Source organism: Urocampus carinirostris, chromosome 16, assembly GCF_059441175.1.
Source record: "Urocampus carinirostris isolate Australia breed hairy pipefish chromosome 16, RoL_Ucar_1.0, whole genome shotgun sequence".
Lineage (NCBI taxonomy): Eukaryota > Metazoa > Chordata > Actinopteri > Syngnathiformes > Syngnathidae > Urocampus > Urocampus carinirostris.
Genome location: NC_142364.1, coordinates 23,227,872 through 23,255,739, shown reverse-complemented (window position 1 = coordinate 23,255,739; position 27,868 = coordinate 23,227,872). Strand labels below are relative to the sequence as shown.

Sequence of the window (27,868 nt, the reverse complement as noted above, 5' to 3'; positions counted from 1 at the left end):
TGCATCTATGTAAAATACTTCTTATGCAAAAGCAATCTCCTATGATTGACTTCAACGGTCCAAACATTTAGCCATTATACTGATACTTTATACACACAACTGTCAAGGCTTGTTTAGATACACACACGCACACACATGCACGAGTAAACTGCACACAGACACACGCGGGAGCTGCACACATCTACTTTTTAGTCTGTGACTTGCTCACAAAGGGATAAAACGATGATGTCATCTTTTAGCTGGGCCCCGTTGGGTGAAAATTTGCCGTTTTACGCCCTCTAGAGGTGATGGGTGGCAGCCGCTTCAGGATGTACTGTTAATCAATAATAGGCATAATGTTCATCAATCTATAAGTGTAATCCTTCGGGTACATGAATAGATTTTGGTGTTCCTTGAGATTTTAAAATACATTAAAATACACAATAGTTTTGTTTATTGCAAAGAATGAATGTCAAACTCAAAGGGCAATTCATTATCAAATAAGGTTTTTTACGTATTAATTAATTAATTAATCAATTAAATGTATTGATTAATTTAAAGGTTATTTGTCCTACTTCTATTTTGATTTGATTTATACATATTATATTTATATGTTGGTGAATTTTGGTATATTTTGGTAAATTTGTTATAAGTTTTTTATATTCTTTATTTATCATATTTGTTTTTTATTTTCGTACTTTCAATATTATTATTATTTTTCTATATTTCTCTATTTTTACATTTGTTTTATTCCATGTGGTTAAACTTTTAGAATGTCATACTTTGTTAAGATTTTTATGTTTTTGTTATTTGTGGTTACATGAGGCGAAAAAACAACCTGAAATGAAAAAATAAAATTAGATATGGAAGGTAACAAAAAATTATGCTAATTAAAAAATAATACATTTGAAAACATATATTTTATCGCTTAAAACTTTTTCAACAAACTAAAATTGAATGAAAATATATATGTTTTAAATATTTGCCTCAATGGAAAAAAATATGTTTTATCATGAATTTGTTTGCTTATTTACATAGATTTATTGTACACAACTTTTATATGTTTTTCTGTCAAATCTTTTTATTTCCATACACATGATCAATACTAACATATAACTGAAGCTCCAAATTTGAATAATTTAAAGGAATTAATTAACAACAATAATAGGGATAACGCAGATGTAATTTTGTATATTTATTATTCTTTGTAATGTGATAGGCACGAAAAATTGGTTAGTATGGTTAGGGGATTTTGGCTGGGAAAAAAAAGACAGGGCTTACTTCACTAAAATTATAATAAGCGAACAGATGCGGAAATAAAGTGTATAGATGATTCTTATGCAGGGTCATTGGTGTCCCCCTCACGCCCCTACGGGACGTCTAAAACCCCCGACTCGCCAGCAAAGCCACCAGGATTGCAGGTGACCCCACCCGCCCATTTTACAGCCTTTTAAACCTGTTGCCGAGTGGGAAAAGACTGCAGTCTCTCAGAGACAGGACCAGCAGGCTAAAGGACAGCTTATTCCATCAGATTGTCAGGACTTTCCCCCTGCCTTTTGCTAAACAAATGCAAAACTGCTCTATTTAGATTGCTGCTATATTTTGCACATTTTTTAAATCAAAAAACAATGTATTTTTATATTTTTGAAAAATACTTTAATAAAGAAAAAGGAAAATTTGCTGCAATTGTTTTATTGTATTATTCCTTACCTATTGAATGTTTGCACGAGAAGAGGAATCAATTTCAATTGTGTTGTATGTCGTGCATATATTTTACAATACCATATTTTACAATAAAGTTGAAGTTAAAGTAAACGTCATAATGATGTTCTCGCAGGTAAGGCGATGCCGAAAACAGTGACCGAAAGAGAAAAAAAGCCTTTACATTTTTATGAGCTTTCTCAGCCACCAAAAGAACATTTGGGGACGGAACGTAATGTACTATTATGTCAGCAAGGTGCTGAACCGTGTAAAAATTTACGAGACAGTAACAAAACTCTGAAAACCGCATCTCCAAAAAGGCGGGCAGCGAACGCGACTTGGCAAGTCGAGAAGTAATACGATCAAACTTTCTTGTCATCGTCAGACGTCTTGCTGAGATATTTTGGACTAACTGTGGGCTTTTAATATTAGACGTGGGAAGACAAGAAAGCAGTATGGTAAAAAAGTCCCCTGCCTTCATGCGGATTGAATTTTTACAGTATTTTTGATTTGTAAAACACACGTTTGCAGTAAAATTCAGATTTTTAAGGATAATCCAGATGTTTTTTGTTGAGTAACTTTGGTAATGTTGCTATTAAAAACAACGATGCTGTTACCAAACAAGTATCTGAATTGTTAATTTTACAAATTTTGCATAATTAACTATCAAAAAAGGATTTATTGACCAACAACAAATAGTTTGATTACCATTGTGATTAATCTGATGGTTATTTTAGTGATCATTTAATGAATCAGATTAAATAAAAAACAGTCTCGTCCAATTAATGAATGAATGTGAACTAATTAATTTAGTTATTTATTTCATTGTTCATTCATCTGTTTTATAAGTCAACAAATCAATCAAATTAGAGAAGTTTTCATTAAACTTCAAATGGTTATTTTGAATAATAATTTATCATAATTACCTTATATAATTCATTCTGTCATTAATTTGTTTATAGAGTCTATTAATTTGTCTTGAACAATCAATTTATTTTTCAATAAGTGTTCATTTCATTTTCATTTAAATATTTCACACAAAAATAATTAATTTGGTTATCCATTTGATTCATACATAAAATTGATCAATCTAATAATCACATTTTAAAAAAGTTTAAATTGGAATAATTCACCTTAATCAATTAGTTGTTGATTTTATTCATGTTTCAATTATTTGTGTTAGTAAATCCATACATCAGCATACTTTGTAAATAAAGTTATGAATCCGGGTAAAAAAAATGTTTTCTTTTCAGAAAAAAAGGTTATTCTAGATAGTTAATTGTAAGAATCTTTTAACCTACACTAAAAATGTATTAATTTAATTAATCTGTCAATTATTGTGTTGATCAATCAACAAATCATATTTAAAAAATGTGCATGTCATTTTAATAATCATCCTAAATAATTATCAACCAAAAATAAATTATTGATTTGATATGTATTTGATGTGTAAGTTATTCCTTATTTGTGTTGATCAAGCAAAGAAAATGTTCACAATATTTCTGTTAAAATTACTAATGATAATTAATCAAATAACCTTAATTATTCAATTCAGTCATACTTTTTGGTTATGTGCTGAATATTTTGAATTCCTTCAAAAACATCGTGACAGTTTTCCCCATATGAACCTCATCTCATCTCATCTCATTAGCTGCACCGCTTATCCTCAGTAGGGTCGCGCGGGTGCTGGAGCCCATCCCAGCAATCATCGGGCAGTGGGCAGGGGACACCCTGAACTGGTTGCCAGCCAATCGCAGCCATATGAACCTAGTTAACTATTTATTGATTTAATGAAATAAGGTGCAGGACCTCTAGCACCACCTAGTGTGTATCTCTGCACAACCTGAAACTTTTAGTTGACAATTCATTAAACAATGGAAGTCTCACCTCTTTGGTGACATTATCCTGGACCAGGCTGAAGAGGGGCACCACGCGGCTGACTTCAAGCAGTACGGGCACGGGGGAGGGCGAGGGCTGCTCGCCTCCCCTGTTGCGGCCCCTTATAGCGGCTGGCCCCGCCTGGTGGTGGCACAAGTGACAGCTGAGTGGGCAAATTCCTTTTTCTCCACAACGTATCTCCACTCCGTCCACTGCGTCGTCCGAGAGCACCTGGCTCCTCTGCAATGCCGTCAGGTAACTGATGAAAGGCACTGATTTCACCTCATGACGCCCGCCTCCACCTGCGAGCGCTTGCTCTGTTGCTTCTGCAAACAAAAACAACATACAACATAAGTAGAATTTCTGCACTGTTTACTGTAGTTGTTATGACAATGAAAACGTTTCAAATTTTAATAATAACAAACAGTCCTATCCCTAACTTCTGACCCTAACCCTTAACCTTAACCAGTAACCCTAACACTATCCCGTAAACTGTATCCACCGAAATATGTCTTAACCACTCACCTTAACCCTAACCCCAACCCATAACACTGAACCCTAACTACTTACGACTAACCCATAAACCTTTACCCTAAACCTTAACCACTAACTCTAATCAGTAACTCCCTAACTATAACCCTAAACACAAACCACTTACCTTAACAGTAACCTAATAACTACCTACTAACCTGTAAACCCCCAAACACATAACCCTAACCACTAACTCTAACCCTTAAACTGTAAACCTCCTGACTATGACCCTGAACCCTAACCACTAACTCCAACTCTTAAACTGTAATCTCCTAACTATGACCCTGAACCCTAACCACTAACCTTAACCATATCCCTAACTACAAACCACTAACCCTGACCTGTAACCCCTCAACTAGAATCCTTAAACTAACCCGAAACTTAACACCTAACCCTATTGTTCTACCCTAACACCCCAACCTTTGAACTCTCACCTCCTAATCCTATTACCTAACCCTTTACCTATATGGCCCTAAGACCAACCCTTAAGCCTATTACTAACCTGTAGCCCTAGCCTTAACACTAACGTCAACCCCTTAAGCCCTAAACCGTAAACCCTTACCCTAAACCTGACCCCTAAAGCTGGCCCCTCTAACCATCTAACCCTATGATCCTCTAACTCTCTAACCGTACACGCCCACTCTAACCCCTAGTCTGACCCTAATGCGAGCCCCCTAAACCTAACCGGCAAACCCTATGACCCTCTGACCCTTTAACCACACAACCCTAATCCCCTAAACCTAGACCACAACCTAAGCCTGACCTTAGACTACCCCCTAACCCCCAAATCCTCTAACCCTTACCCCTAACCCAAACAGCTGGAGGGACACTCCTCCCCAAGAAAAACAAGCTCTCCCCGAAACACCATTTCACCAGCTTTCGAACGGCCGGATGGCAGGAAGAGGGGCTTTCAACCCCCATAAAGTGTCAACAAGCAATGTTTGATCTTCCCATCAGGGTTGGTTTGACAGTGAAACAAAAGGGGCAAAGGAGGATGGCGAGGCAACGTGTGCATGTCAACTCAAAGGTTTCCTCGTCACACGGTCGTACCAAGAGCTCGTAACTTAACATCTGCTGCTTGACCCAAAAACGCCAACTGATCGCACCAAGACATTATTACAGATACAGCAAAAAACATAATATTTAGGAAATATTTTTATTTTATTTTAATCATTATTACACCTTTGATTTTACCATGTTTTTTTGGATTATTTTAGTTCAATACACCATTCCTTTTTGAATGCATTTTTCTTGCTGTGTGAAGCTTCAAGCATTTTGCAAAATGCCAATTGAATAATTCAGGAAAAAGATACAAAAAAAAACTAGAAACAAAAAAGAATAAGAAATTAAAAAAAATCTGCCTAACAAAAATATATTACTTGGAAAAAAACTTTAGTTTTTCCATTTTATTTTAGATTTTTTTAACATATACTGTGAACTGGGCAGCATGGCAGTGCAGTGGTTAGCGTGTATGCGGCACAGTTCTGAGGTCATGAGATCGAACATCGTGTGTGGAGTTTTCATGTTCTCCCCGTGCTTGCGGAGGGTTTTTTCCGGGCACTCCGGTTTCCTCTCACTTTCCCAAAACATGCATGTCAGGTTAATTGGCCGGTCAAAATTGTTCCTAGGTAATGAGCGAGCGAATTGTCTGTCCCTGTGTGCCCTGCGATTGGCTCGCCACCAGTTCAGGGTGTCCCTTGCCCACTGCCCGAAGATGGCTGGGATGGGCTCCAGCACCCCCGCGACCCTACTGAGGATAAGCGGTGCAGATAATGCATGGATGGATGGATACTTTGAACTTTTTTTGCAGGAGGGAGTTAAAACCAGACTGTAAAAATTGTTCAGTTTAAATATTTATGAAATAAATCCATAAAAATCTTAATATATATTTAGAAATAAAAATCGATCTCCTCATGTAGAAATTCTTCCTCCTGTATATACACACATATAAGCTGAATTTACAACAGTGAAATAAAATACTGAAATTAGGGGGTCAGTTTGTATACACATATGTGGTTTTGTGTCACCAGTAGCAGATGAGATGCAGCATGTGGGAAGGGGGCTTGGCTTGTACGGAAATCAACAAACTAACGAGAAATCAATGGAGTAAATGTGGGCACCAAAATTACAGTAAATGTTTGCTGAATTTTGGTGTTTTTATCTGTAAAATTGTTTTTGTAATACACCATACCTACATACATAGAGAAGGTGATCTTCAAGTGGTTCAAAGTTCAGATAATGGATATGGAGTGTCTCTGCTTTGTTTGCAAATTCTCAACATTATAAAAAAAGAGAAAGGGTTACTGCTTTTACAGGTCAGTGTACACATTTTCTCCTATTTGTTTTATTACGTGTCTATTTTAAAGCAGTTCAAGGCAGCCGACGGTAATTTTTAACAAGATAGTTACTTTCAGAGTAACAAGTTCAGTTTTGGTGTCTTTCTAAAAAAAGAAACTAGTTGCTGTAACTACTTTTTTCACTACCGTGCTAAACACTGCAGCCATTCTTTCTTGCATCATTCCTTTTTCACTCTTAACCTTTGGCATCCATCTCCTTTCGGCCTTTGGGAAAAGTTGCCAGTGGACGTGTAGGTGGACACAAACACAGACAAGAAGAATGGTGCCAATTTCCTCGGCCATTGATCTTGCACCAGCTTGTGAATTAAAATGTCATTGTTGCTTGCAGTATAATTACTCATCTGGGACCAAACCCCAAAGGGCGGCTGGGGTTGTGTTGCTCAAGGCAACAACCAAGTAGAAGACATATAAGTAACACGACGATTCAACAAAGATGTCGAGAGGTATGCAATTGTGTTCTGGATATGTCAAACATTATTGTGAATTGTTGCTGTGTATGTATAATGGAAACTAAAAAAACGACTCACACTATATATACGTATAATAATTGCAGTAAATACTTGAATTTCACAAGTAAATTCCAGTACTACTTATCAATCTTTTATAAGTCTAATAATGAACTGTTTAATATGAAAAACCTTATGACATCTCCGAATGGGAAATGTACCCATTTCTTTTCATGCGGTTCCGTTACTATGCACGTGAAATGCTTATACTGACATCCAGTGGCTAAATACTGCAATTACGCCCTCAAATAAAAAACAATGACGTCATTTCAGGGCTTTCTGGAAGACGTTGACATTTTGTTTTTTTCTCTCTCTTTGTTCATCTGCATAAAAGGTTACACTTCAAATTCCACAGCTTCACATTATAAACGAATGAAAACACAAAGAAAGGGCTGACTGGAAAAAGCTGCAGCTTATCTTGACCCAGTCCTCTCAACTCTCCTGATACTTTTCACATGTGTATATTAAAAAAAAGGGGTATATTAGCACTTATATCACCATTTTTCAAAGAAAAACGACAGTATTATTGGATTTACCTTTCCCCAGTTTAACATTTTACTTGGAAGAGAAAAAAAAATAAAATCAATATGTAGCTTGATATAGAATAAGATCATAATTGTGACTACTCATAAAAATATCCGATTTAACATAATCATACACCCACACACAAACACACGCACACACACGTGCACCCTCACAAACACATGCATGAACGAATGCTCGCACACACGTGCAACAAAATAATGTGTTTAGATACATAGATATAACACATTTCCTCTTTTCTTTCCTGTTTTTTTACATGCTCTCTCTCTTTCACCGATCTTCTTTTTGCCACGTGAAGAATAAAAATAAAAGACTACCCGCATCCATCTTGTCTCTCTACTCCCCTCTGGAATTATTTTGTGTTTAAGATAAAACTGGAAAAAAAGTGTATTAAAAGAGATTACAGAGTACTACAGCAATTATGACTAATAAGGATAATTATAAACATAACACCACATTTGTACTTAATGATGTCATGTTTAACAATTCGATATCACAGTTTTTATTTCATCTCATCTAATTTTATTTCATTCCATTTATTTTTTTATTTAATTGACCCTTTGCAGTAACAATACCAATAACCATAATAATAATAACAACAATAATAAAAAAGTATAGTAAAAGTATCATTAAAATAATATAAAAAAACAATAACAATAATACTAAAAGATTATAATCATGGGAATCATCATCCTTGAAAAAAATATAAAATTGAATGTATAAAAATATAAAAATATTTATTTTAAAGAAGAATAAACTCAAGGTATAGAAGAAAAGAAAAACGTGTGCCCTTAAACAATGAAATATTACAATCAAGATAACAACAATAATATTAATAATAATAATCATCATAATTATCATCATCGTCGTCCATCTCTTATCTGCACCGTTTATCCTCAGTAGGGTCACGGGGCTGCTGGAGCCCATCCCAGTTATCTTCGGGCAGTGGGCAGAGGACACCCTGAACTGGTTGCCAGCCAGTCTCAAGGCATAATAATAATAATGATGATAATCATAACAATAATAACAATAATAATAATAATAATAGTAATATATCATTATCATCGTAATCATCACCATCACCATTGACAAAAATATAAAATGATATTAAATACTGTAAATAAAAATATATGCATACACATCCTCACCAACACTACTGTTTAATGTGTTCGACGAGGCATGTCCAAAGTCCGACCCGAGAGCAACTTATGGCCCGTGATCGGATTTTTACCGGCCCCCGGCCTCCGTCAACAAATGTGTGGCTCACCAGTAATCTTTACTGCAGTATAAAATAATTTGTAAAAAAAATATGAAAAAATTACAAAACAAAATAAAATGGAATCACATTTTCACCAGATGATGGCAGGAGCCCTTTAGCCACATTGTCGTTGGCTTTCTGTGAGAATTTATGACATGGTGATTGCAAATAAAAAAAGAAAAGGAACGTTGACTGTGAGGGCTGCCGCATCCAGGACAAGTGGAAATTGGAGTATTTTTTCAACAAAATCTGCAACAATTGTGTCCGCCTAATTTGAGACTGTGGCTGTTTTCAAAGAATATAATATCAAGAGTCACTGCCAAACGAAACATGCTTATTACTACAAGCGAACTGGAATGGAACACTGTGAAAAGGTGAAGCAACTGGAAGCGCTATTTTACCAGAGTCTGAGAGTCAAATTCAAATGCTAAAACAATATTTTTTCATTCCTGAGTAGAACAAATATTGTTTAAAATAAATGTTATTTTACCCAAAAAGACATTTTGTTAATTTTATAATGGTGTGTTTTTTTGTTAAAATAAAATAAAAAAATCTACCACTGCAATAAATATATTTGTTCATTCATTTTCTTTCCCTGTTTATTCCTGGGCTTAAGGTCACGTGGTGAGAAGCCAGTTTTTAAAGGGCCACAAACAGACAGACGATCATTCACTCTTATATGAACACTTACAGACAATTTATTGTGTCTATTTAGCTTTTCATGCATGTTTTAGGTGTTATTATTATTGTTAATTGTTCAAAGAATGCAAGGCTGAATAGTCTGCATTTTCAGCTTTCCAAATCTCGCCCGCTTTCTGAAAAGTTTGGAAACCCCTCTGTTAGGCTACCACTTTCTCCCCTAAGAAACACATACCGCCAATTGATTTTTCTTAACTCCACCGTTTTTTTTTTTTTTAATTGCCCCCCCCAAATTCATGACACAAGACAACTGTAGTATTTTAGTCTATAGCTTCTGTATTAGTGAACCAAGACATATTTCTGCATGAATAAACAGCTCCAAAGCCCACATTCGATTACTTTCTTAATATCTGGATGTTTTTCGTGCTACTTTTGTTTGGAATGAGGCACTTTTCAATAAAAATGCGTTTTAAAAAAGTTTGCCACTTTCGGTTTTTAAACAAGGACAACTTGTTTGTAGTTTTATTCATATTCTGTAGACGGATTGTGTGTTGCGCTTAAAAATAGTGTGCAACAACATCAACAGCTTTTTAATATCATATAGGGTTGTCACGCTTGTAATAATAATAATAATAATAATAATAATAATAGTACCGTTACGCCGAGAAATGCATCCCTGCCGAGATTTGCATTCCCTCGCTACTATAACCACTTTTACCTTGTTTTATCTCACTTTTATATCACTTTTTGGGAATGTAATGGCGAGCATATCACCAAAACCACTTCGACTTGCATTTGTTGGGAATGTAATACAACTTAAACAATTCCGTCTTTGTATTTGTTGTGAATGTAACCGAACGGTAATGCACACCGTTTACAAATACATTCCGGACTATAAGCCGGTACTTTTTCCCCAAACTTTCAACCCTGCGGCTTATTCAGTGATGCGGCCAATTTATGTAATTTTTCTAACGGCCGCCAGCGGCGATCAAGTACCAAAGGTAAGATTTAGACCGGTGGAATATATGCGCTGAGGAAGACTGCAACTTCTTGGCTTGACTAGCGGCAAGGAATCTTTCGCTAAAACTGGCCGCATGTGAAAGTCAACTTTTTCGCAAGTCTGCCAGTGGATCCTGACAGCGTGGGGCAGCATCAAAAAATCCACCATCAACAACGGGTTCCAAAAAGCCATGACGGAGAGGAGGGCACACCAGCAACAGTGACCGCGTGAGTGAGGCTGCGGGAGCGTGGGACAACGTCTATATGACACTGTTTCTTTCCGACATTGAGGAAGACGACCTTGATGGCTTAAGTTGTAAGGAGGAAGATGAGGACGGTTTACCGTGATTTTTACAAGTACGGTATGTTTTTTTAACAGACCCGTTTACTGTGTTGCGAGCGTGGTGCTAGTGTGTTGCTACCATTAACTGCCCTGTCAGGCACCGTTTGGGATGAAAGTTATATTATTATTACTATTAAAGCTTTGAAAACTCTTTCAGTGTACCATCTTTCTTTGTAAATATGTGTAACCCATGTATAGTATATATCTGCACCTGTATATTTTTGTAATGTATTTATTTGAGACATTTATTCTGAAAAATAAGGGGCAGAGGAAACGCGGGCCGACGGAAAGTGGGGTAAAGGTAAGTGAGACCTGTTGTTGCGGCGGACAATAGTGGATATATATTTTTCCCACCCTTACCTTTGGAAATATAGACTTTTTTTTCCTTTGATTAGTTTCAACGGGTACCCGGACTCTGCAGGTCTGCATCAAACCTTAAGTACCAGTATCATTTTCCGTTCATTTTGCCGGCTGTGATTCTTGGACTGTGTACTTCAATGAAGGACATTTAGTTTCAACCGCGTGACTTGAAGTCGGGTCTGGATAAATTTAATGTTTGTTACAATTTTTTAACGTGGGCGCATGCGGCTTTCCTCTGAAAATGTGGTGGGTGAGGCTTATAATCAGGTGCGCTCTATAGTCCGGAATTTACGGTAATAATAATAATAATAATAATAATAATAACTCATCCATTCATCCATTATCTGCACCGCTTATCCTCAGTAGGATCACGGGGGTGATGGATGCCATCTGTCTTCGGGCAGTGAGCAGGTGACACCCTAAACTGGTTGCCAGCCAGTCGCAGGGCACACAGTCAGACAACTCACTTGCTTATTCACACTTTAGGGACAATTTGGACCGGCTATTAACCTGGAGGAAACCCACACAGGCACAGGGAGAACATGCAAACTCCACACGGGGAGGCTGTGGAAGCTGGACTTAAACCCTGATCCTCTGCACCGTGGGGCTGCACGCTAACCACCCAGCCGCCGTGCCGCCCAATAATATATGTTTACTGACATTGCTGGTAAAACCCTTGTGTGGAGCTTATTTGCCCATAATAAAGGGATGCAATTTAAAGTGGCACTATGAGACAGGATGAGCTAAAAACTTATTCTCAAAGCAGAAGGTACAGGAATTGAAGAGTTAAAGGGGAATATGATTATCCAGCAGAGGTTTTTCACCTAAGCAAAATCCCAAAGTGAAAAGCACACATTTTAGTTACATTTTTCACATATTTTTTATATTTTGAATTCGCGTATTTTGACAGAAGATATTTTTACGGAGTATTTTAATTGTTTTTTTAGTATTTAAGTTAGTTTATCTGGAAATAGTATTCCTGTCAGTTTTGAATTGATTTTTATTTCAAAAGCACACCTTTTGGAGGAAAGCACAAATTTGATTTTTATTTCATTGTTTTCCATATGGGCAGCATGGCAGCGCAGTGGTTAGCGCATGTGTGGCACAGTTCGTGTCTTAGGGAACCTCCTGCGTGGGTTCAAATCTAGCTCCAGACTTCCTGTGCGGAGTTTGTATGTTCTCCCCGTGCTTGCATGGGTTTCCTCTAGGCACTCCGGTTTCCTCCCACATTCCAAAAACATGCATTTCAGGTGAATTGGTCGGTCCAAATTGTCCCTAGGTGTAAATGAGCGAGTGAGTTGTCGGTCGCTGTGTGCCCTGCGATTGGCTGGCAACCAGTTCAGGGTGTCCCCTGCCCACTGCGCGATGATTGCTGGGATGGGCTCCAGCACCCCTGCGACCCTACTGAGGATAAGCGGTGTGGCTAATGAGATGAGATGAGATGTTTTCCATATTTTGAACTTGGGTTTTGACCGGAGATATATTAATGGAGAGCAAATTATTTTAAGCTATTGAATGTTTAAGTTTGTTCATTGTGGAATAATACACCTGTCTGTTTTTAATTAAAAAAAAAAAAAGTCAACCTTGAGTCTATTCAATATATGTTTATCCTGACGTGGTGTATCCAGTCCAACTGTTTAGGAGGCGACCATTTGCGTTGCCGTGACGACGCAACGGCAGCCAATCACGACGAACGTCCACGCTCTCACACACTTTACGTCACCGCGTAACCTAGCGTGATGACGCCACCACCCTTTCGGTCTCCTCAGCGGACGCAGAAGCAGTAACCGAAGCGAGCGTGCCTCTTGCTGCACATCTTCACTTGTCAAAAGCGAAGGTATTTTACTTCCACGATAACTCGTTAAAAGAGGACATTTTAAATGCGCGGGCGTTAAAATGAGCTATTTTGTCCTGGGAGATGGAGTATCGAGGCTTGCGTGGCCTGTTTTGGAGTTAGCATAATAATATAAAGGTTGCTAACTCATTAGCTTCACCGTCTTCACTATTTTACAATGTGATTGCTCTCTTCTGTGTTTATTGTTTACGTAGTCATGGTGTATTTTTTGATTTCTTACAATTTTATTTTGCATGATGATTGCTTTAAGATGCTTCTGCATCGTGCGTCGCAAACAATACGACGTGTGTAATTCGAACTGGGTATTTGCAGATCATATGACAGCTATCTTCATGTATCAGAATATTCATAGTTATAGTAGTTACTATATAATCATAATAATGATAATTCTGATGTTTAACAATTGCTCACCGATGCTAAGGTGACACCCGTAAAATAGAATAGAAAGCCCTTACAGTATTGTCATGACAAAAAGTGTAAATGAAATTCAAAGTCTCAAAGCTGCAAAGAAACATTACTTGCATTGTGTTTAGTGTATTTAAAGTTGTAAGAGATTTTTTTTCAAAATTAGCTTGCACATTTAAAGGAAATATTGTCTTTTACTAAAACATCTTGTGGTCACGTTGTGTTTTTACGTGACAAATGCATGTATTTTTTTCATTCATTTCTTTTAAATTACATTATTTTTTTCACATAACGTTTCTCTATTCTTCCTTAATGATGACTTCATAGTCAAATAGCCTTCGTTCCACACAAAAGCTTTATATAAATTCCCATGTTCTCATAAGTTTCATGTCCTCTTAAAGGGACGTTTTTAGTTTTGAATTTTACATCATTTAGGATACGATTACACACTTACCTAAATCAAACGTTTTAATGTGAAGATCTTCTCTTTTATTTTATGCAAGTTTTGTATTTTTTCCATAATTTTTACATTTAAAAATATAATTAACACATATTTGAAGGTGATGTGTGTAGTTTTAAAAGGTCCTTAAAGTTTGAAGTGTTTAAAATTAAACATGTTCTTTTAAAGGGACAGTGCAATACTTAGTGCCTCATAGTGGTACAAAAAAAACGTTTATTCAGTTAAAAAAAAAACAGATTTGAAAACTGGGGAAAAAATGCATGAACCATAATACCTATGTTAAAATGTATCTAAATAAATCATAGGTCAAGAAATTTGTATTTATTTTTCACCGTGGAATCCCTTTCTTGGATTTGTGCCATGTTCTTTCGGCATCCTGCCTCCACGCTATGCCATGAATCACTGGCCCTCGCTTGTACCAGACGAGACTGTGTCATCTAGTGGTCAAATATTACACATTAGGGCTAAGTATGTGTTAACAATACCTAACTGAGTTCAAAGAGCATTTAGATTATTCTACTGCCCTCATCTGTTTTCATCTTACTTTTACCCTCTGTGTTCCTACCACAGTGCATTACGCTGAAGGAAAGGAGTAGGGGCTGGGGGTCATGGGTCTAGTGATTCCACACACTGGCTCGCAGTTTTATTTTATTCTAGAATGAAAATGGTGAAGGAGAGAAAAGGATTGTTACAAATACAGTCCAAATTTCAAATCAAACCCCATAAAAGATGAAAAAGGAAGGTATTTCGAGGGCTCCTAAGAATTTCACATTCTTGCACGTGCAACTAAAATATAATAACAGTGGCTGAAATTAATTTCAGCCAGAATGCGGCGTCAGCAAGTAGAATATTTTCAAAGTTACAGACAAATTTAAGTATAACGTATCTTGTTTCCGCATTATATGTTTGATGTTTTTATTTAAATGCAACTTTATTGCAGAGCAATTTCAACATACCGAGGGCCCAATACTGCGTCATGTCCTAGGGCTGTTGCAAATATGACATATACTGGTATGTCTAATCGTGAATATTTTTTCTTATTAATGAACATTCTTCACAGTTGTGTTTACTGACTTTTTTAAACTCCTTTTACTGTGTTGTAGTCTTTGTTTTCAAAGCCTAAAAACTTGAAACAAAGAAAAGAGACATTTGTCTGCTGCTGTTAGCTGCATTCACTTTAAATGTGTTGAAATCTTACAACTGAAAGCGAAGCAAAGATACTTGTATCTGCTCTGCTGCTGTATTTACTTTAAGTGTTTGTGTTGAAATTAGAGTATTTTTCACATCTGTGCACCTCATTTTTGCACTTTTTTCAAAAATGCACTTTATTACTGAAAAGTTTAGTCAAAGACATTACAACCTGTAACCTCACATGCATTATTCCTCAAAAGGTTTTAACCTAACAGACGGAAATCCTGCACTGAACAGAATGTTAAGTTAATTATGATTTCTTGATTTTTCTTGACTTTATTTCTTGACCATTAAATTGTTCTTCTTTAGTATGGTGTACAGTATATGTTATATTAAGCTCATATTATCATAGTATCATATAATCAGGGGGGAAAAATGACAATATATCTGTCAATTGTTATTATGTATCTGACAATTTACCATCCCCAGGAATTCCTAATCGTGACAGCCCTATCAAAATCATGTTCACTCACAACTGTGGCCAAAATCCTAAAAAATAAATACATAATTAAAACAGTTACACAGCGCCTGCGTATTAAGTTGTGTCCGTAAATTAGAATTACTACACTAAATTGTAAGTGCATAGTGTTTTTAAAGTTAGTCACCTGCAAAGGAGATTTCATAGTAGGCCAGTTCGGTATTTTGTTGTCCGTTGTTTTGACTTTTATGTCATTGTCACTTTCTGCCAATCACCGTGCTTTTCTTTGATTTCCACGCCCTTTAGGGTGGATATGTTTTTGTAACCAGGGAGATGTAACAATTATGAAGGGCTCAAGGAGGGCCTTTAGAAATGTTTGGACTTTCTTATCTGAAGATTTATTTCCCTTTCCTCATTACAAGTTCAAAATCCATCTCTCCTTATTTTGAATGTCTACTTATAAGTTCCGACCTATCACTAAACCATGAAACATATTTGACAGATGCTACTAAAACTGATGATTCAAACAATGTTCCAGAATTCTATTAGGTTTTTTTTTTTCCAGGTAAAAGCCACAATGGCGCAACCCTCTTATCCCCTCGATCCTGATCTAATGAGGGAGGTCCTTGAATGCCCCATCTGCCTGGAGACCTTCAACGAGGACCAAGTAAGGCCAAAACTTCTCCAATGTGGTCACACCGTGTGTCGTCATTGCCTGGAGCGACTGCTGGCCAACACCATCAACGGCGTGCGTTGCCCCTTCTGCAGCAGAGTGTCGCGAATGAGCAGCATCTCCCAGCTGGCCGACAACCTCACGGTCCTCAAGATCCTTGACTGTGCTACGTCTTGCGGCGCTGCAGCCGCCGCTGCCCTCATGTGCGGCTCCTGCCGCAGTCGCCTGCCACGACACTATTGCCGAGACTGTGCCACCGTCCTCTGTGAGCTTTGCCAAGGGGAAGGACACCTGCGTTCCGGGCATTCCGTACAGCCCGTCCGGGCGGCTGCGGAGCAGCGACGGAAGGAACTGGGTGGCAAACTGTCTGCCCTTCGCAAAATCATGGGCGATATCCAGAAAAAGAAGACAGCTCTTGAAAACATCGCCAAGTCGTTAAAAGCAAAGTATAGAGCGGTGCAGCAGGATTACGCAGCTGCTGAGCTGCAGCTCCAAGAAGAGCTCTGCCGCTCTCGAAATGTGTTTGCCGCCTCTATGGAGGAGGTTCAGAAACGTAATGGGCGGGTCCTGGACGAGCAGACTTACCTCCTTAACATTGCAGAGGTAAAGGTGGTCTCATGTTGCGACTACCTGACCATGAGGGCAAGGCAGAGCGACATTGGCCTACTGAGGGACGACGGTGGCAGTTGCGAGGATGAGGAGTTGGATCTCAGTGGTAGTCTGCCCACCGTCTTCCAGCTGCACCAGCCAGAGTTAATCCGGTCAGAACTGAACCAACCGATAGAACTTGGGCGATTGACCTCCAGCACCTACACAGTTGATACGGACAGTTCAGATTTGGATGAGAAGCTTGAAGGGGCTTCGGGCTGCACCAAAGGGTTGGCGATGGATCTTTACCGAGATGTTGATATGGTTGCGATGGTTGAGGACACACTTAGTGGACCACCTGGAAACTTTAAGTCTAAATCAATGGATGAGGGAGGCGATTCTCAGAATGGTGCGTGTGCAGGACCCCCAGTGTGCCAGTTTGTAAAGAAAATGGGTTGTAAGGGGGCGCTCCCTGGTTCTTTCAATCTGCCCGTTGCCATCTGTGTGACCCAGCAAGGCGAGGTCCTGGTGGCAGACCGGGGCAACTACCGGATCCAGATCTTCAACCGCAAGGGGTTCCAGCGGGAGATCCGCCGAAGCGCCAGCGGCATTGATAACTTTGTGCTGAGTTTCCTTGGCGCAGACCTGCCCAACCTGGTGCCTCTGTCAATTGCTGTCACGCCTCAGGGTTTGGTGGGCATTACTGACAACTATGACAACTCGGTGAAGGTGTACACCATGGAGGGGCAGTGTGTGGCTTGCCACAAAAACCAGCTAGTCAAGCCTTGGGGAATCGCAGCCACCCCATCGGGCCAGTTCGTTGTGTCGGATGTTGAAGGCGGCAAGCTGTGGTGCCTTGCTGTGGACCGGAACGTTGGTGTAGTGAGCTACAGCCGGTTGTGCTCGGCGGTGCGGCCTAAGTTCGTGGCGTGTGACAACACAGGGAATGTGTACTTCACCCAAGGCCTGGCGCTCAACTTCGAGAAGCGCCACAATGAGCCCCACCTCGAGGGCGGCTTCTCAATCGGTTCTGTGGGTGCCGACGGGCAACTCGGCAAGCAGCTCAGCCATTTCTTTTCAGAGACGGAGGACTTCTGTTGCATCACCGGAATGTGTGTGGACACCAACGGGGACTTGCTGGTTACAGACAGCGGAAGGAAGGAAATCCTGCAGTTCCCTAAAAATGGGGGGTTCAAAGTCCTTGTCCAGGAAGGGCTTAACTGCCCGGTGGGTGTGGCTACCACTCCCAAAGGGCAGCTGTTGGTGCTGGACTGCTGGGACCACTGTGTCAAAGTCTACACATACATTCAAAGACGTCACTCATCCACCTCGTAGAACAGGAGTCAGGAACCCAATTTTTTTTTCTTTTCTTTTCTTTTTTTTTTTTTGCGAGCCACACCATCTATTTAAGGACTAAATTAAACAAAATCACCAGACCCATCCTCCAGACAAAAAAGCAAATGCTTCAGCAGATTTATTAAATCTTTCTTAAATATTTCTATATTTCTATCAAATAATACTAATCCCAGAGGCTTTGTTCTATCTCAAAAATATACCTTCTAAAATTGCCCAAAGTTAAATAACATGATCGAAGGTTTTTTTTTACTGTCACTTTTGTCGTAAATAATGGTATTAAACAAGGTGCGAGTTATTTTGTAATAATGTCACAAAATACAGCAAACCAAAAAAATACAGACGGATTAAGGAAAGTGTGCTATATCTGCAGAGATCCGCTCACCCAATCAAATTGCTCTGGGTGCTTGGCTAGCGTTTTTGCTTGTTTACAGTTTCTTCTGTTGGTTAATGAGCTTCCATATAAAAGATTCCTTCCAGACATACAGCCAAAAAGGTAGTCTGTTGGTGCAATACAGAGAGTGTCTAGTGTAATTGAAACTTTGCTCTATATTTTGGACTGAACACACATCTGTCTGATATGCTTCAGCTTTGCATACACTAAAATTTAAAAGCCACAGCAAAGATTACCATGACCTTTATTTTAGATGTACTGGCTCACTAAATTGTCTCGACCATGTCCACAAAGTTATTTTATTTGTTATTTTAATATCATTTTTATCTTGAGAATTTGTATAAGCCAACTCAATTGAAAATCGTATCAAAATTGGGTTACGCTCACAACATTCATGGATGTTGTCAAAATATCTCTTTCTACTGATAACTGGATTGGAATTGCAATAAAATAAAGAGTTAAAGATTTCAATCCATGGGCGCTTAGCCTGTAGAGCACTTTATTGTGAATTCCTTGTTTTAATTGTTGAGAGCTTTAGAGTTAGACTGCGAAGTTAACTAACATTAAGTCACTAACTTTTGTAAACTGTACAAATCAGGGAGCATGCAAATCTTACTTTGTCATATGCATGATGTGTCTTGTTAACCGTTGGCTAGAAAAAGTGACACAAAAGTGAGCCCTCATTTTTCGATGACTATGGCTCATCCGCTATCGTTGTTTTAGTTACTCCACGTGTTGCAGTCATTGATGTTCTACCATTGTAAATTTACATAAAAACAAACAAACAAAATATTTCAACCTATTTTTTTATATACACTATGCAAGCTTTCTTCAAATTTGATTTTTCTTCTCTGTTGAAAACTTGCCTCATCTGCAAAATCTAGTGTCTCTCTCTTTGTTTTATTCGCCAAAAACTAGCAATGATTTTTTCCTACAAGCAAAATACGAATGGTATTTTCCTCTACATCCCTCAAATTGTCTGTTTTTGATTCTAAAACTAGCGTTGTCATCTATCGATAAAGATAGTGTGTATTCTATGGCAGAATGAGCCTCTTTATTAATCCTGAAAAATCAAGCCATCTTCTGTGCATACAAGTAGCATGTACACGGTTAAAACGAGGCTCGTCTTCCACGCCAGAAAATTAGCCTCGCCTTCTGCACATTAAGCTAGTCTTTATTTTAAAAGACGGTTAAAACGAGTCTTGTCTCTTCTGCACAGAAAACTAGCTCATTATCAACACGGCAGATTAAGAAACTCACAATGAAAATAAGCACTGTCTCTTTCTACGCCAAATGTAGCATTCTGCAACCAATATCAATGTTGTTTTTCTTTGATGCGGAAAACAAAAGTCAACTTCTTCACCAAAAAAACTTGCTCATTCTTCTACACCTAAAAACACCACGTAAAGCCACATGTATTGTTTCATACTGAAAACAAGCTTCATGTTTTCCTCTGCGCCCTTTTATGGATCATAACCTTTAGTATTAACCAAGGGCGTAGTTTTAGCATGGACAGGGGGGACGTGTTCCCACCAATATAGAGCAATCATTGTTTTATCCCCATCACTATCATGTGATCACTTACAAATGCTCAATATTGCACATTGGGGCTTTAAAATGATTGCTGGACCCTAAGTATTCAGTCACAAAAAGAAAGCGAGATTACATGTTAGAGAGACCAAATAATATTTCAGCTGACTTGGGAATTTTTTTCTCAAATGGACAGCAGTCGTTGCAATATTTATATGAAAGAAGTCATTGCACACTGTAATTAAGCAATATCTGTATTAAAGTAAATGTTATTCACAGTTGGATGTTTGCAGTTCTATTACCAAAGCATACATGTCTTTCAGTATGAGAGAGTGCAGTTGTACACAATACAAGTATAATGAAATAAGCACTATCATAGTGTTATTTATACATATAATTTGTACTACCTAAATATATATGTCAGATTTAGGGATTTGCTTTTTGAGGCATATAAACGACTTGCTATACTCAGGGTTTGGAGGGTCACTTTAAAAAATGTAATCCGATACAGTTACTAATTACCTGTTGACAAATATAATTGGGAATGTAAATCTATTAATTTGGATTACTTTTAAAACAATACGAAAATATTCTAATACAATTCAAAATAAAAATAATAATACAATCACTATATTTAATTAAGACAAATAAACAATGTAACCTTATAAATGAATTAAAGGGGACCATAATGACTTGTAGTCCTACAAAAGGGACTCTAATTTTAACCACATAGTATTCTCTTTTACCGGTAAGCAAAAATAAAACTTACTTTGAAATAGTAGAAAGGTAGGCTCTGTTTTAGTTTACATTAAATGCACATTAATAACCAAATATATATGTCAACACACCAGGCTTTACTTTCTAAATTTCCAAAGAACTCTAGAATGTATTGTGTTCAAGTTTTCCTTGTTTAAAGTATGGATGCTAAACTTCCCGGCAATACTCAGATTGACCAGGCTAAGTAAAGTATTCTTCCAATATAACAATCCAGTTATTGTATAGTGATTTTGAATCATATTGACTAAACATCCCTGAACGCATTACTAGCCAGCAACTGCGCTGGCCTCACGATACTGCAGACTCGCACCAATTCAAGACAATGAGTGCTATATTGAAGGAAAAATACAATACAGACAAAAAGAGAAGTGTTTTTACCTGCAACATAGTGTATGAATTGGCCGTCTGTACAATCTGATATGACGTTACTTTGTTGGACTCTCTCGAGTGTCGGTGATTGAAATTATGATAAACACAATTCGCCTGTCGGCGCATTTTATATATATATATATATATATATATATATATATATATAAAATCAACATTAAGTATTCCTTATTTTGAATAAACTTACCTGTAGTTTGATTACATTTTGTCTTTTGTAACTGTAACATAATTCATTTACAATTTTGGGGTGTCCCAATTACGTAACGCCGTAATTATGTGTATCCTGTTGCTCCCCAACCCTGGCTATACTATACTTAAACTGTTAGAATTAACTTTGTGAAGCAGAACTTCCATTTTCCGTAGGGAATCTTCATGAAGTGAAACGGATATGCACCTTCCAGCCCAGGTTGTCTTCTTAAGAGCACATTGTTTGAGCCTTAAAGCTGACTGCACTTAAAATGTTGCTGTACATATTATAAAGGAGATTGAAATCACGTTTATAAATGTCCGGCATCTCCTCTTGTAAAAACTTCACATTCAAGTGGTTACTTGCTGTGTTCTGGGTAAAAACCTTCAACAGCCGAAAAGAAGAAGAAAAAGTGTCCTTGTGGCAATCTACTAAAAATCAATGTGTGAAAGTGTCATGTTATTGTTTTCTTTTTTTTTTAACGTGTGTTTAGTCCTTCAACTAAAGTCATTTTGGATATGTCTCTCAGGTCCTCTGGAGCATGCTACTTTTATTTTGTGCAAAACACCGAACATAAAAAAAAAAAACATTGTGTGTGGTCAAATCTGTATTGTTAATTCCCGAGTGCAATAAACATTTCTGAAGTAAAAATGCATTTGTATTTTTATTAAAAAATGTATTTGTTTCTCAAACAAATGGTGAACGCCATTAAAGGTGCAAAAACATTCATTACTGTATATTCTCGCATATAAGCCTATTAACCCATATAATATAGGACGGATCTTTAAAACGCCTTTAAATTAACCACATGCTAAAAAAATACATACCAAATCATTAATGAGATGTGTACCTAGACAATGATAATTATTTAAATGTGTAGATATTAAAGATTAATGTACTGATTATACAGATATGATTAAAACAATTTGACATTATTTATTGGACACTTCAAGCGGTGCTTCGATGTTAGACACTCATACTTAATTGTTTGTGTTAAATGTATTTCCTTCTTCGTCACAATCGACAGTTTTTCACTATCACTAACGTTCTTGGGACCCATTATTATGAGCAAAAAGGGCAACAAAACGCACCAAATTACAATAAAATGAGATGTCACCCCTTAAACACATCCGGTTTGTGACGATTGACTGAAGAGAAAAAAGGGATTGGGTGAGAGGAGGGCTTGTGGACACACCAACGCCCGTGGCCAATACGTGGTTGTACCTGCCTAACGGCCCCATATGCGCATAGACCGACTACCTGATTTTAATATTGAATATTTTAGTTTAGAATTTGGTATAGCCGGTATATACAAACAAAATGTTTTAAATAGTTATTTTGGATTGTTTAACATAATCAAAGATGTACAGCTGATGTTACCAACCCCTTTGGAACTGAGTGACACATTTTGTTACTAATGGAATGGGCAACCATTTGCAAAAACATTTATGAAATAACTTGTGTTTCTACTATGTTGGTACTTTATTACAAGCTTTTATTATATGTTAAGTCAACCACTAAAACATCTCATCTCATTAACCGTACCGCTTATCCTCATTAGGGTCGCGGGGGGGCTGGAGCCCATCCCAGCCATCTCCGGGCAGTGGGCAGGGGACACCCTGAACTGGTTGCCGGCCAATAGCAGGGCACACAGGGACAGACAACTCATTCGCTCATTCACACCTAGGGACAATTTGGACCGGCCAATTCACCTGAAATGCATGTCTTTGGAATGTGGGAGGAAACCGGAGTGCCCGGAGGAAACCCACGCAAGCACGGGGAGAACATACAAACTCCACACAGGAAGTCTGGAGCTGGATTTGAACCCACGACAGGTTCCCATGACATGAACTGTGCCGCACAAGCGCTAACCACTGCGCAGCCTTGCTGCCCACCACTAAAACATATCAGTTATAAAATGTAATGTACACTAAAATTGCAATGATCCATTACTGGTGAGCTATTGTCAGAACCTGGGCTAAACAGCTGTTTTAAGTGGGTTACGTGGTGCCCACGGGCACCGCATTGGCAACCCCCCCAAAAAGCGTTTTTTCCAGGGAATTTTTCATATCAAGTATGTGCTGGGAGCCAACAATTTTTACATGGTTTGTACACCCGTTGTAAACCAAGTGACTCTTTTCATGTGTGAGTAATTACATACTGTCTTTTGAAGGAAAATAATCCCCCTCCCAAATAAATGAAGAAAATACACCCACTTTTTAATGTACTCACCTTTCTGGTACTGGAGCCAGAGCTGCTGCTGGGCCTTCTTGCTGGGGAAGAAGATACTGCAGCTGAGCTCGGAGCCGTATAGCGCCTCGGACACGTAATGGCTGCCGTATTGCTCAAGGAATGCTATCAATTCCTCGCGCGTGCTTTCGCCAGACAGGGTCTTTAAAATCTTGGCGAAACCTACAGAAACGGTCAAGAACAAATACATTTATACACATATTTGACCGCCAATATGGGTCAGTGGAACATACATATGATATAGAGCCCACGTATAGCAATAGATTAAAAAAAAAACTAAATTGGGATGGGTCCCAAAATACAACCCTGTGGCACTCCATGTAAGATTTCAAGCTGACCTGATGCCAGAGTGATGGAGCTGAGCTTGACTTTGTACATATTGCTGCGGACTCGCCACTGTTGGACCACGGGATATCCGGCAGCCTCGTTAAAAGTGGCGTCGCCTGAAAGAGACCAACAATAAACATATTTAAATTGCATTACAATTGAGTTAATTACATTTTTCTGTTTCCAAATTTGGCAAAAACATAACCCATGTACAATATTAGCGGATATACTGTTCCAAAGAGTAGTATTTTTTTCTTTTTCCAGCTGGCCTTGAAAAAAGATATTGCATTAAAAGCCATCCAAAACGTTTTAAGAAATACCTTCAAATCCCCAAATTATATTTTCTTATGATTGCATTTAATTATTGGTAGTTATTCCTCAAATTTCCGACTGTTAAACGGTCCCTAGAGGGCAGACAATCTCCATTGTTGAGAGTACAGATACCTTGGGGAGAGATACTGATAGTCTCTCTATACCAGAGTACCAACGTTTAAAATATTAAAATGACCTTTTGGAACCAAAATACTTTTCTTAAAAAGAGGCTAATATTCAATAATGATATTTATTTTAAAAATATGATTTTTTTTTTAATATTTACGTGCGATTCCTGTAAATCAATTAACCCCCGAACAATCGTGTAAAATGTGCCTAAAATCCCAAATTCAAGGCGTAGCCAAAGTAAACTGAAGCTGTTCTTTAACCCATCCATCCATTATCTGCACTGCTTATCCTCAGTAGGGTTGCGGGGGTGCTGGAGCCCATCCCAGCTACCTTCAGGCAGTGGGCAGAGGACACCCTGAATTGGTTGCCAGCCATTCCCAGGGCACACAGAGACAGACAACTCACTCGCTCAATCACACCTAAGAGCAATTTGGACTGGCCAATTAACGTGCATGTTTTTGGAATGTGGGAGGCAACTGGAGTGCCCAAAGGAAACCCAAGCACGGGGAGAACATGCAAACTCCACACAGGAAGGTTCGATTTCATGACCTCAGAACTGTGTCGCACACGCGTTAATTACTGCGCCACTGTGCTGCCCCTGTTCTTGAACCATTTGGATAATATGGAGGGTGTTGGTCTCTTTTGAAAGCTAACACACTGAAGTTTTGTCCCAAACTGAAATAATGACTGCAACTTCTAGTAAAATTGAGTAAATTAAGTTGGAACTCATAGAAATAGCTTCTTGCAATAACATACCTGCAGAAGAGTGGAGCATGGGCATCTTGGCTGAAAAAGAGCTGGGACAATAGCATGGTCCCAGTTCCAATTTGTTCACAAAGGTATGTCAAAGTGTTTTAGAAAGTGTCCTTTTGGAGATGACCAGTGTACAGCTCTAAAACCTCGGCAACCGTGTATTTTACTTTGGTCAATTTGTAAACATTGTGAAAGAGTTGTTAATTTTCTTCTCTTTCCAAAAGTCTATCACTCACGCGTGATAATCGTGCATAAAAATAGATCTCACGTCGCATCACGCACGTTTATTTTCGGCTCTAATTTGAATACACATCGTAAATATGCATACATTTATGTTGGGTATTTCATTTGCTAACCAATGTGCCTCTCAACATTTTGGTCATTACTGGCAAAATATTTTTTAAGCCGAAGTAGGTAATGTCATTTTTTTTAAATACAGGCCCTCGCAGGCTGTCAAGGGCTACGGACCGTGAAAAAAGCTTGCAATTGTTGCAAAACGCTGTCCATCGAAAAGTTATAGCCTAACGACTATATTAGAAATCATCTTACAAGTCGGTTTACTTGGTGGGTTTAAAAGGGCGACCACAAAAACTATGAACACAATATCATTAACATTAAATTCATCATCAGATCCACCAAAGAGTTGTTTTCCTTGTCGTGCTTCATTGCTTTTGTTTATATCTTTCAGGATGACTTTCTTTTTTCTCAATTCTGTAACATTAATCCCTGGCACCGTTGATGAAAATATTATGATAAAAATACTAAATGGAATTTCTTTTTGTATGACATATATATCACTGATGGTAGTGGTTAGGACTCAGTGCTCTCACCGCCGTGACCCGGGTTCTATTCCCATTGCAACCAATGTTTTGCGATTGTGGTCAGTAATATTTTAAAACTGATCAATCATTTTAAAAATACAGTATACTACCGTAAAATCTTGCACCCGAGTAATTGTTTTGGCAAAAAAATGTGTGTTACACAAGAATAAATACAGTAATTGCCTTTTTTGCCCCCAAAAGATTGTTTATTGGATGTTGGCAGTATTTAAAAAAAAAAAAAGTCACCCGTGAGGAGGTCCAAGTTGGGCAGCGGTTCTGACAACACGCCTCTGCATTGCTCCTCCACCGGCAGTGGGAGAACCATTAAGCCATCAGCGAGCTGAGGGAAGTCCTTTACAAAGTTGTTATCTCTGTAGGGGGAGAAATGAGGTTAGCCCACATCAAACCTGCCATGAATATTAAAGCAAAAGTAGAGCTTTGGCGCCGACAATCAGAATCAGAATCAACTTTGTTATAGTGGTGTTAAAACAAACAAACTAAGTCAGTTGGCAAAAATATATAAATGTAAAATATAATGAGTAGAAAATATATAACTATTCTAAAATGAACACTGAACACAACCGGGATATTTCACTTAAAACTGTTTTCCACGTGTCCTATGTGAGCTTGTGGTTTGACGTGTCGATAGCTCTGGGAAGAAGCTATCTTTCAGCCTGTCTTTTGGGCCTTGTGGGATGTGAACCGTCAGCCTGATGCAACAGTTCGAAAAAGTAGTTTCTGGGGTGCAAGGAGTCCTTCAGCATGTGTTTAGCTCTGCTGAGGTAGCGAGAGCTGGCATTATCCTACGGGCAACCGGTGATCTTTTATGATCCTCTGTAGGGCTTTCCTGTCTGCTGCGGAGCACCCTGCATACCACGCTGGGATACAGTTAGTTAGGATGCTCTCTATGCTGCGCTTCTTCATCAGGTTGTTCCTCCTGAGGACTCTCAGGAAGTGGAGGCACTGCTGGGCCTTTTTTTATCGCGGCCGTGGTCTTAGCCTACCAGGAGAGGTCTTTGGAGGTCAGCGCGCCCAGTAATCAGAAAGAGTGGACCCTTTCCACACTGTCCCTATTGATGTGAGGTGGGGCTATATCTGCTAAACCATTCTTGAAGTCCAGGATTATCTTCTTTGTTTTTGTGATGTTCAGTTGGAGGTTGTTCACAAAATGTCAAAAAGGGCGGGGGCAGACCTGAAAATTGCAGATGAAAATGGACTCTGCAGATTGCTCCCAATAACAAAAGGAGGGATATCGTATGGGTGAAGGGTTCCTCTAAAATATAAAAAATGGCGTTTCAGGAAAAAAAAAACCAGAATATATATGTGTTACACGCTCCACATGTGTCCAATAGATAAACTGCTTCAGACTTTTAACAGCCTAAATGAAGCCAGCTCGGTTTAATTTCCTGGACCCAAAAAAAAATGAGTTTTTCGCGGCATTGCGAGATGTCTGGCGACAGCCAACGATTCCCCATAATAATCCACTTTCACGGAGGTGAGCACGGGAGCTATGAACGAGTGTCGTGAGGACTCCAAAGGGGTTGGGGTTAGATATGATAGATTCAAGGGCAGGCAAAGAGGGGAGGAAAAAAGTGCTTTGAGGAGATTGGAGGAGCTTAATGCTCACATTTGAAACACTGTTTGATAATAACAAATATGTGTACTGTAATCTCTCGTTTATTGCGGTTAATGGGGACCAGAAACCTCCGCAATATGAAAAAATCTGTGAAGTATCCCCCCTCTATTTTTAACATGCGCTCTACGATCCCCTGTTAGCAGGAATAGTCAACTGGCGATAATGGACCAAGGCTGCACAGGTGCTGTTTATTTTATGTGGAAAGAACAGAAAAAAAGACCTGCGACATTACAAATTTGCTATTATAGTCCTTGCTCTAAGCAATAGTCGATTTGGGATAATGGATTGCACCCGTATGTTGCTTTTCTTTTAGATAAGAAAAAATAAA

General features: G+C 38.5%; 2 protein-coding genes across 5 annotated transcripts in view; one reads left to right on the top strand and one right to left on the bottom strand.

The window, feature by feature from the left end:
• Positions 1 to 27,868, bottom strand: part of astn2 (astrotactin 2) — a 391,785-nt gene that overhangs the window by 67,809 nt on the left and 296,108 nt on the right. For all 4 annotated transcript variants that reach the window (XM_088355421.1, XM_088355422.1, XM_088355423.1 and 1 more), the window contains 4 exons: positions 26,151 to 26,275; positions 23,901 to 24,005; positions 23,545 to 23,724; positions 3,568 to 3,884 (listed from right to left, as the gene is read on the bottom strand). In XM_088355421.1, coding sequence (XP_088211547.1) covers positions 3,568 to 3,884; positions 23,545 to 23,724; positions 23,901 to 24,005; positions 26,151 to 26,275 — 727 coding nt within the window. The remainder of the gene's footprint in view (positions 1 to 3,567; positions 3,885 to 23,544; positions 23,725 to 23,900; positions 24,006 to 26,150; positions 26,276 to 27,868) is intronic.
• trim32 (tripartite motif containing 32) lies at positions 12,834 to 21,963 on the top strand. Its single transcript, XM_088355426.1, has 2 exons — positions 12,834 to 12,931; positions 15,989 to 21,963. Exon 2 carries the CDS (start codon positions 16,001 to 16,003, stop codon positions 18,017 to 18,019), a length of 2,019 nt encoding a protein of 672 aa, XP_088211552.1. The 5' UTR covers positions 12,834 to 12,931; positions 15,989 to 16,000; the 3' UTR covers positions 18,020 to 21,963.

Bases quoted from the DNA above. Each gene is read 5' to 3' on its own strand.
- trim32 (XM_088355426.1), top strand. From the start codon at position 16,001: ATGGCGCAACCCTCTTATCCCCTCGATCCTGATCTAATGAGGGAGGTC.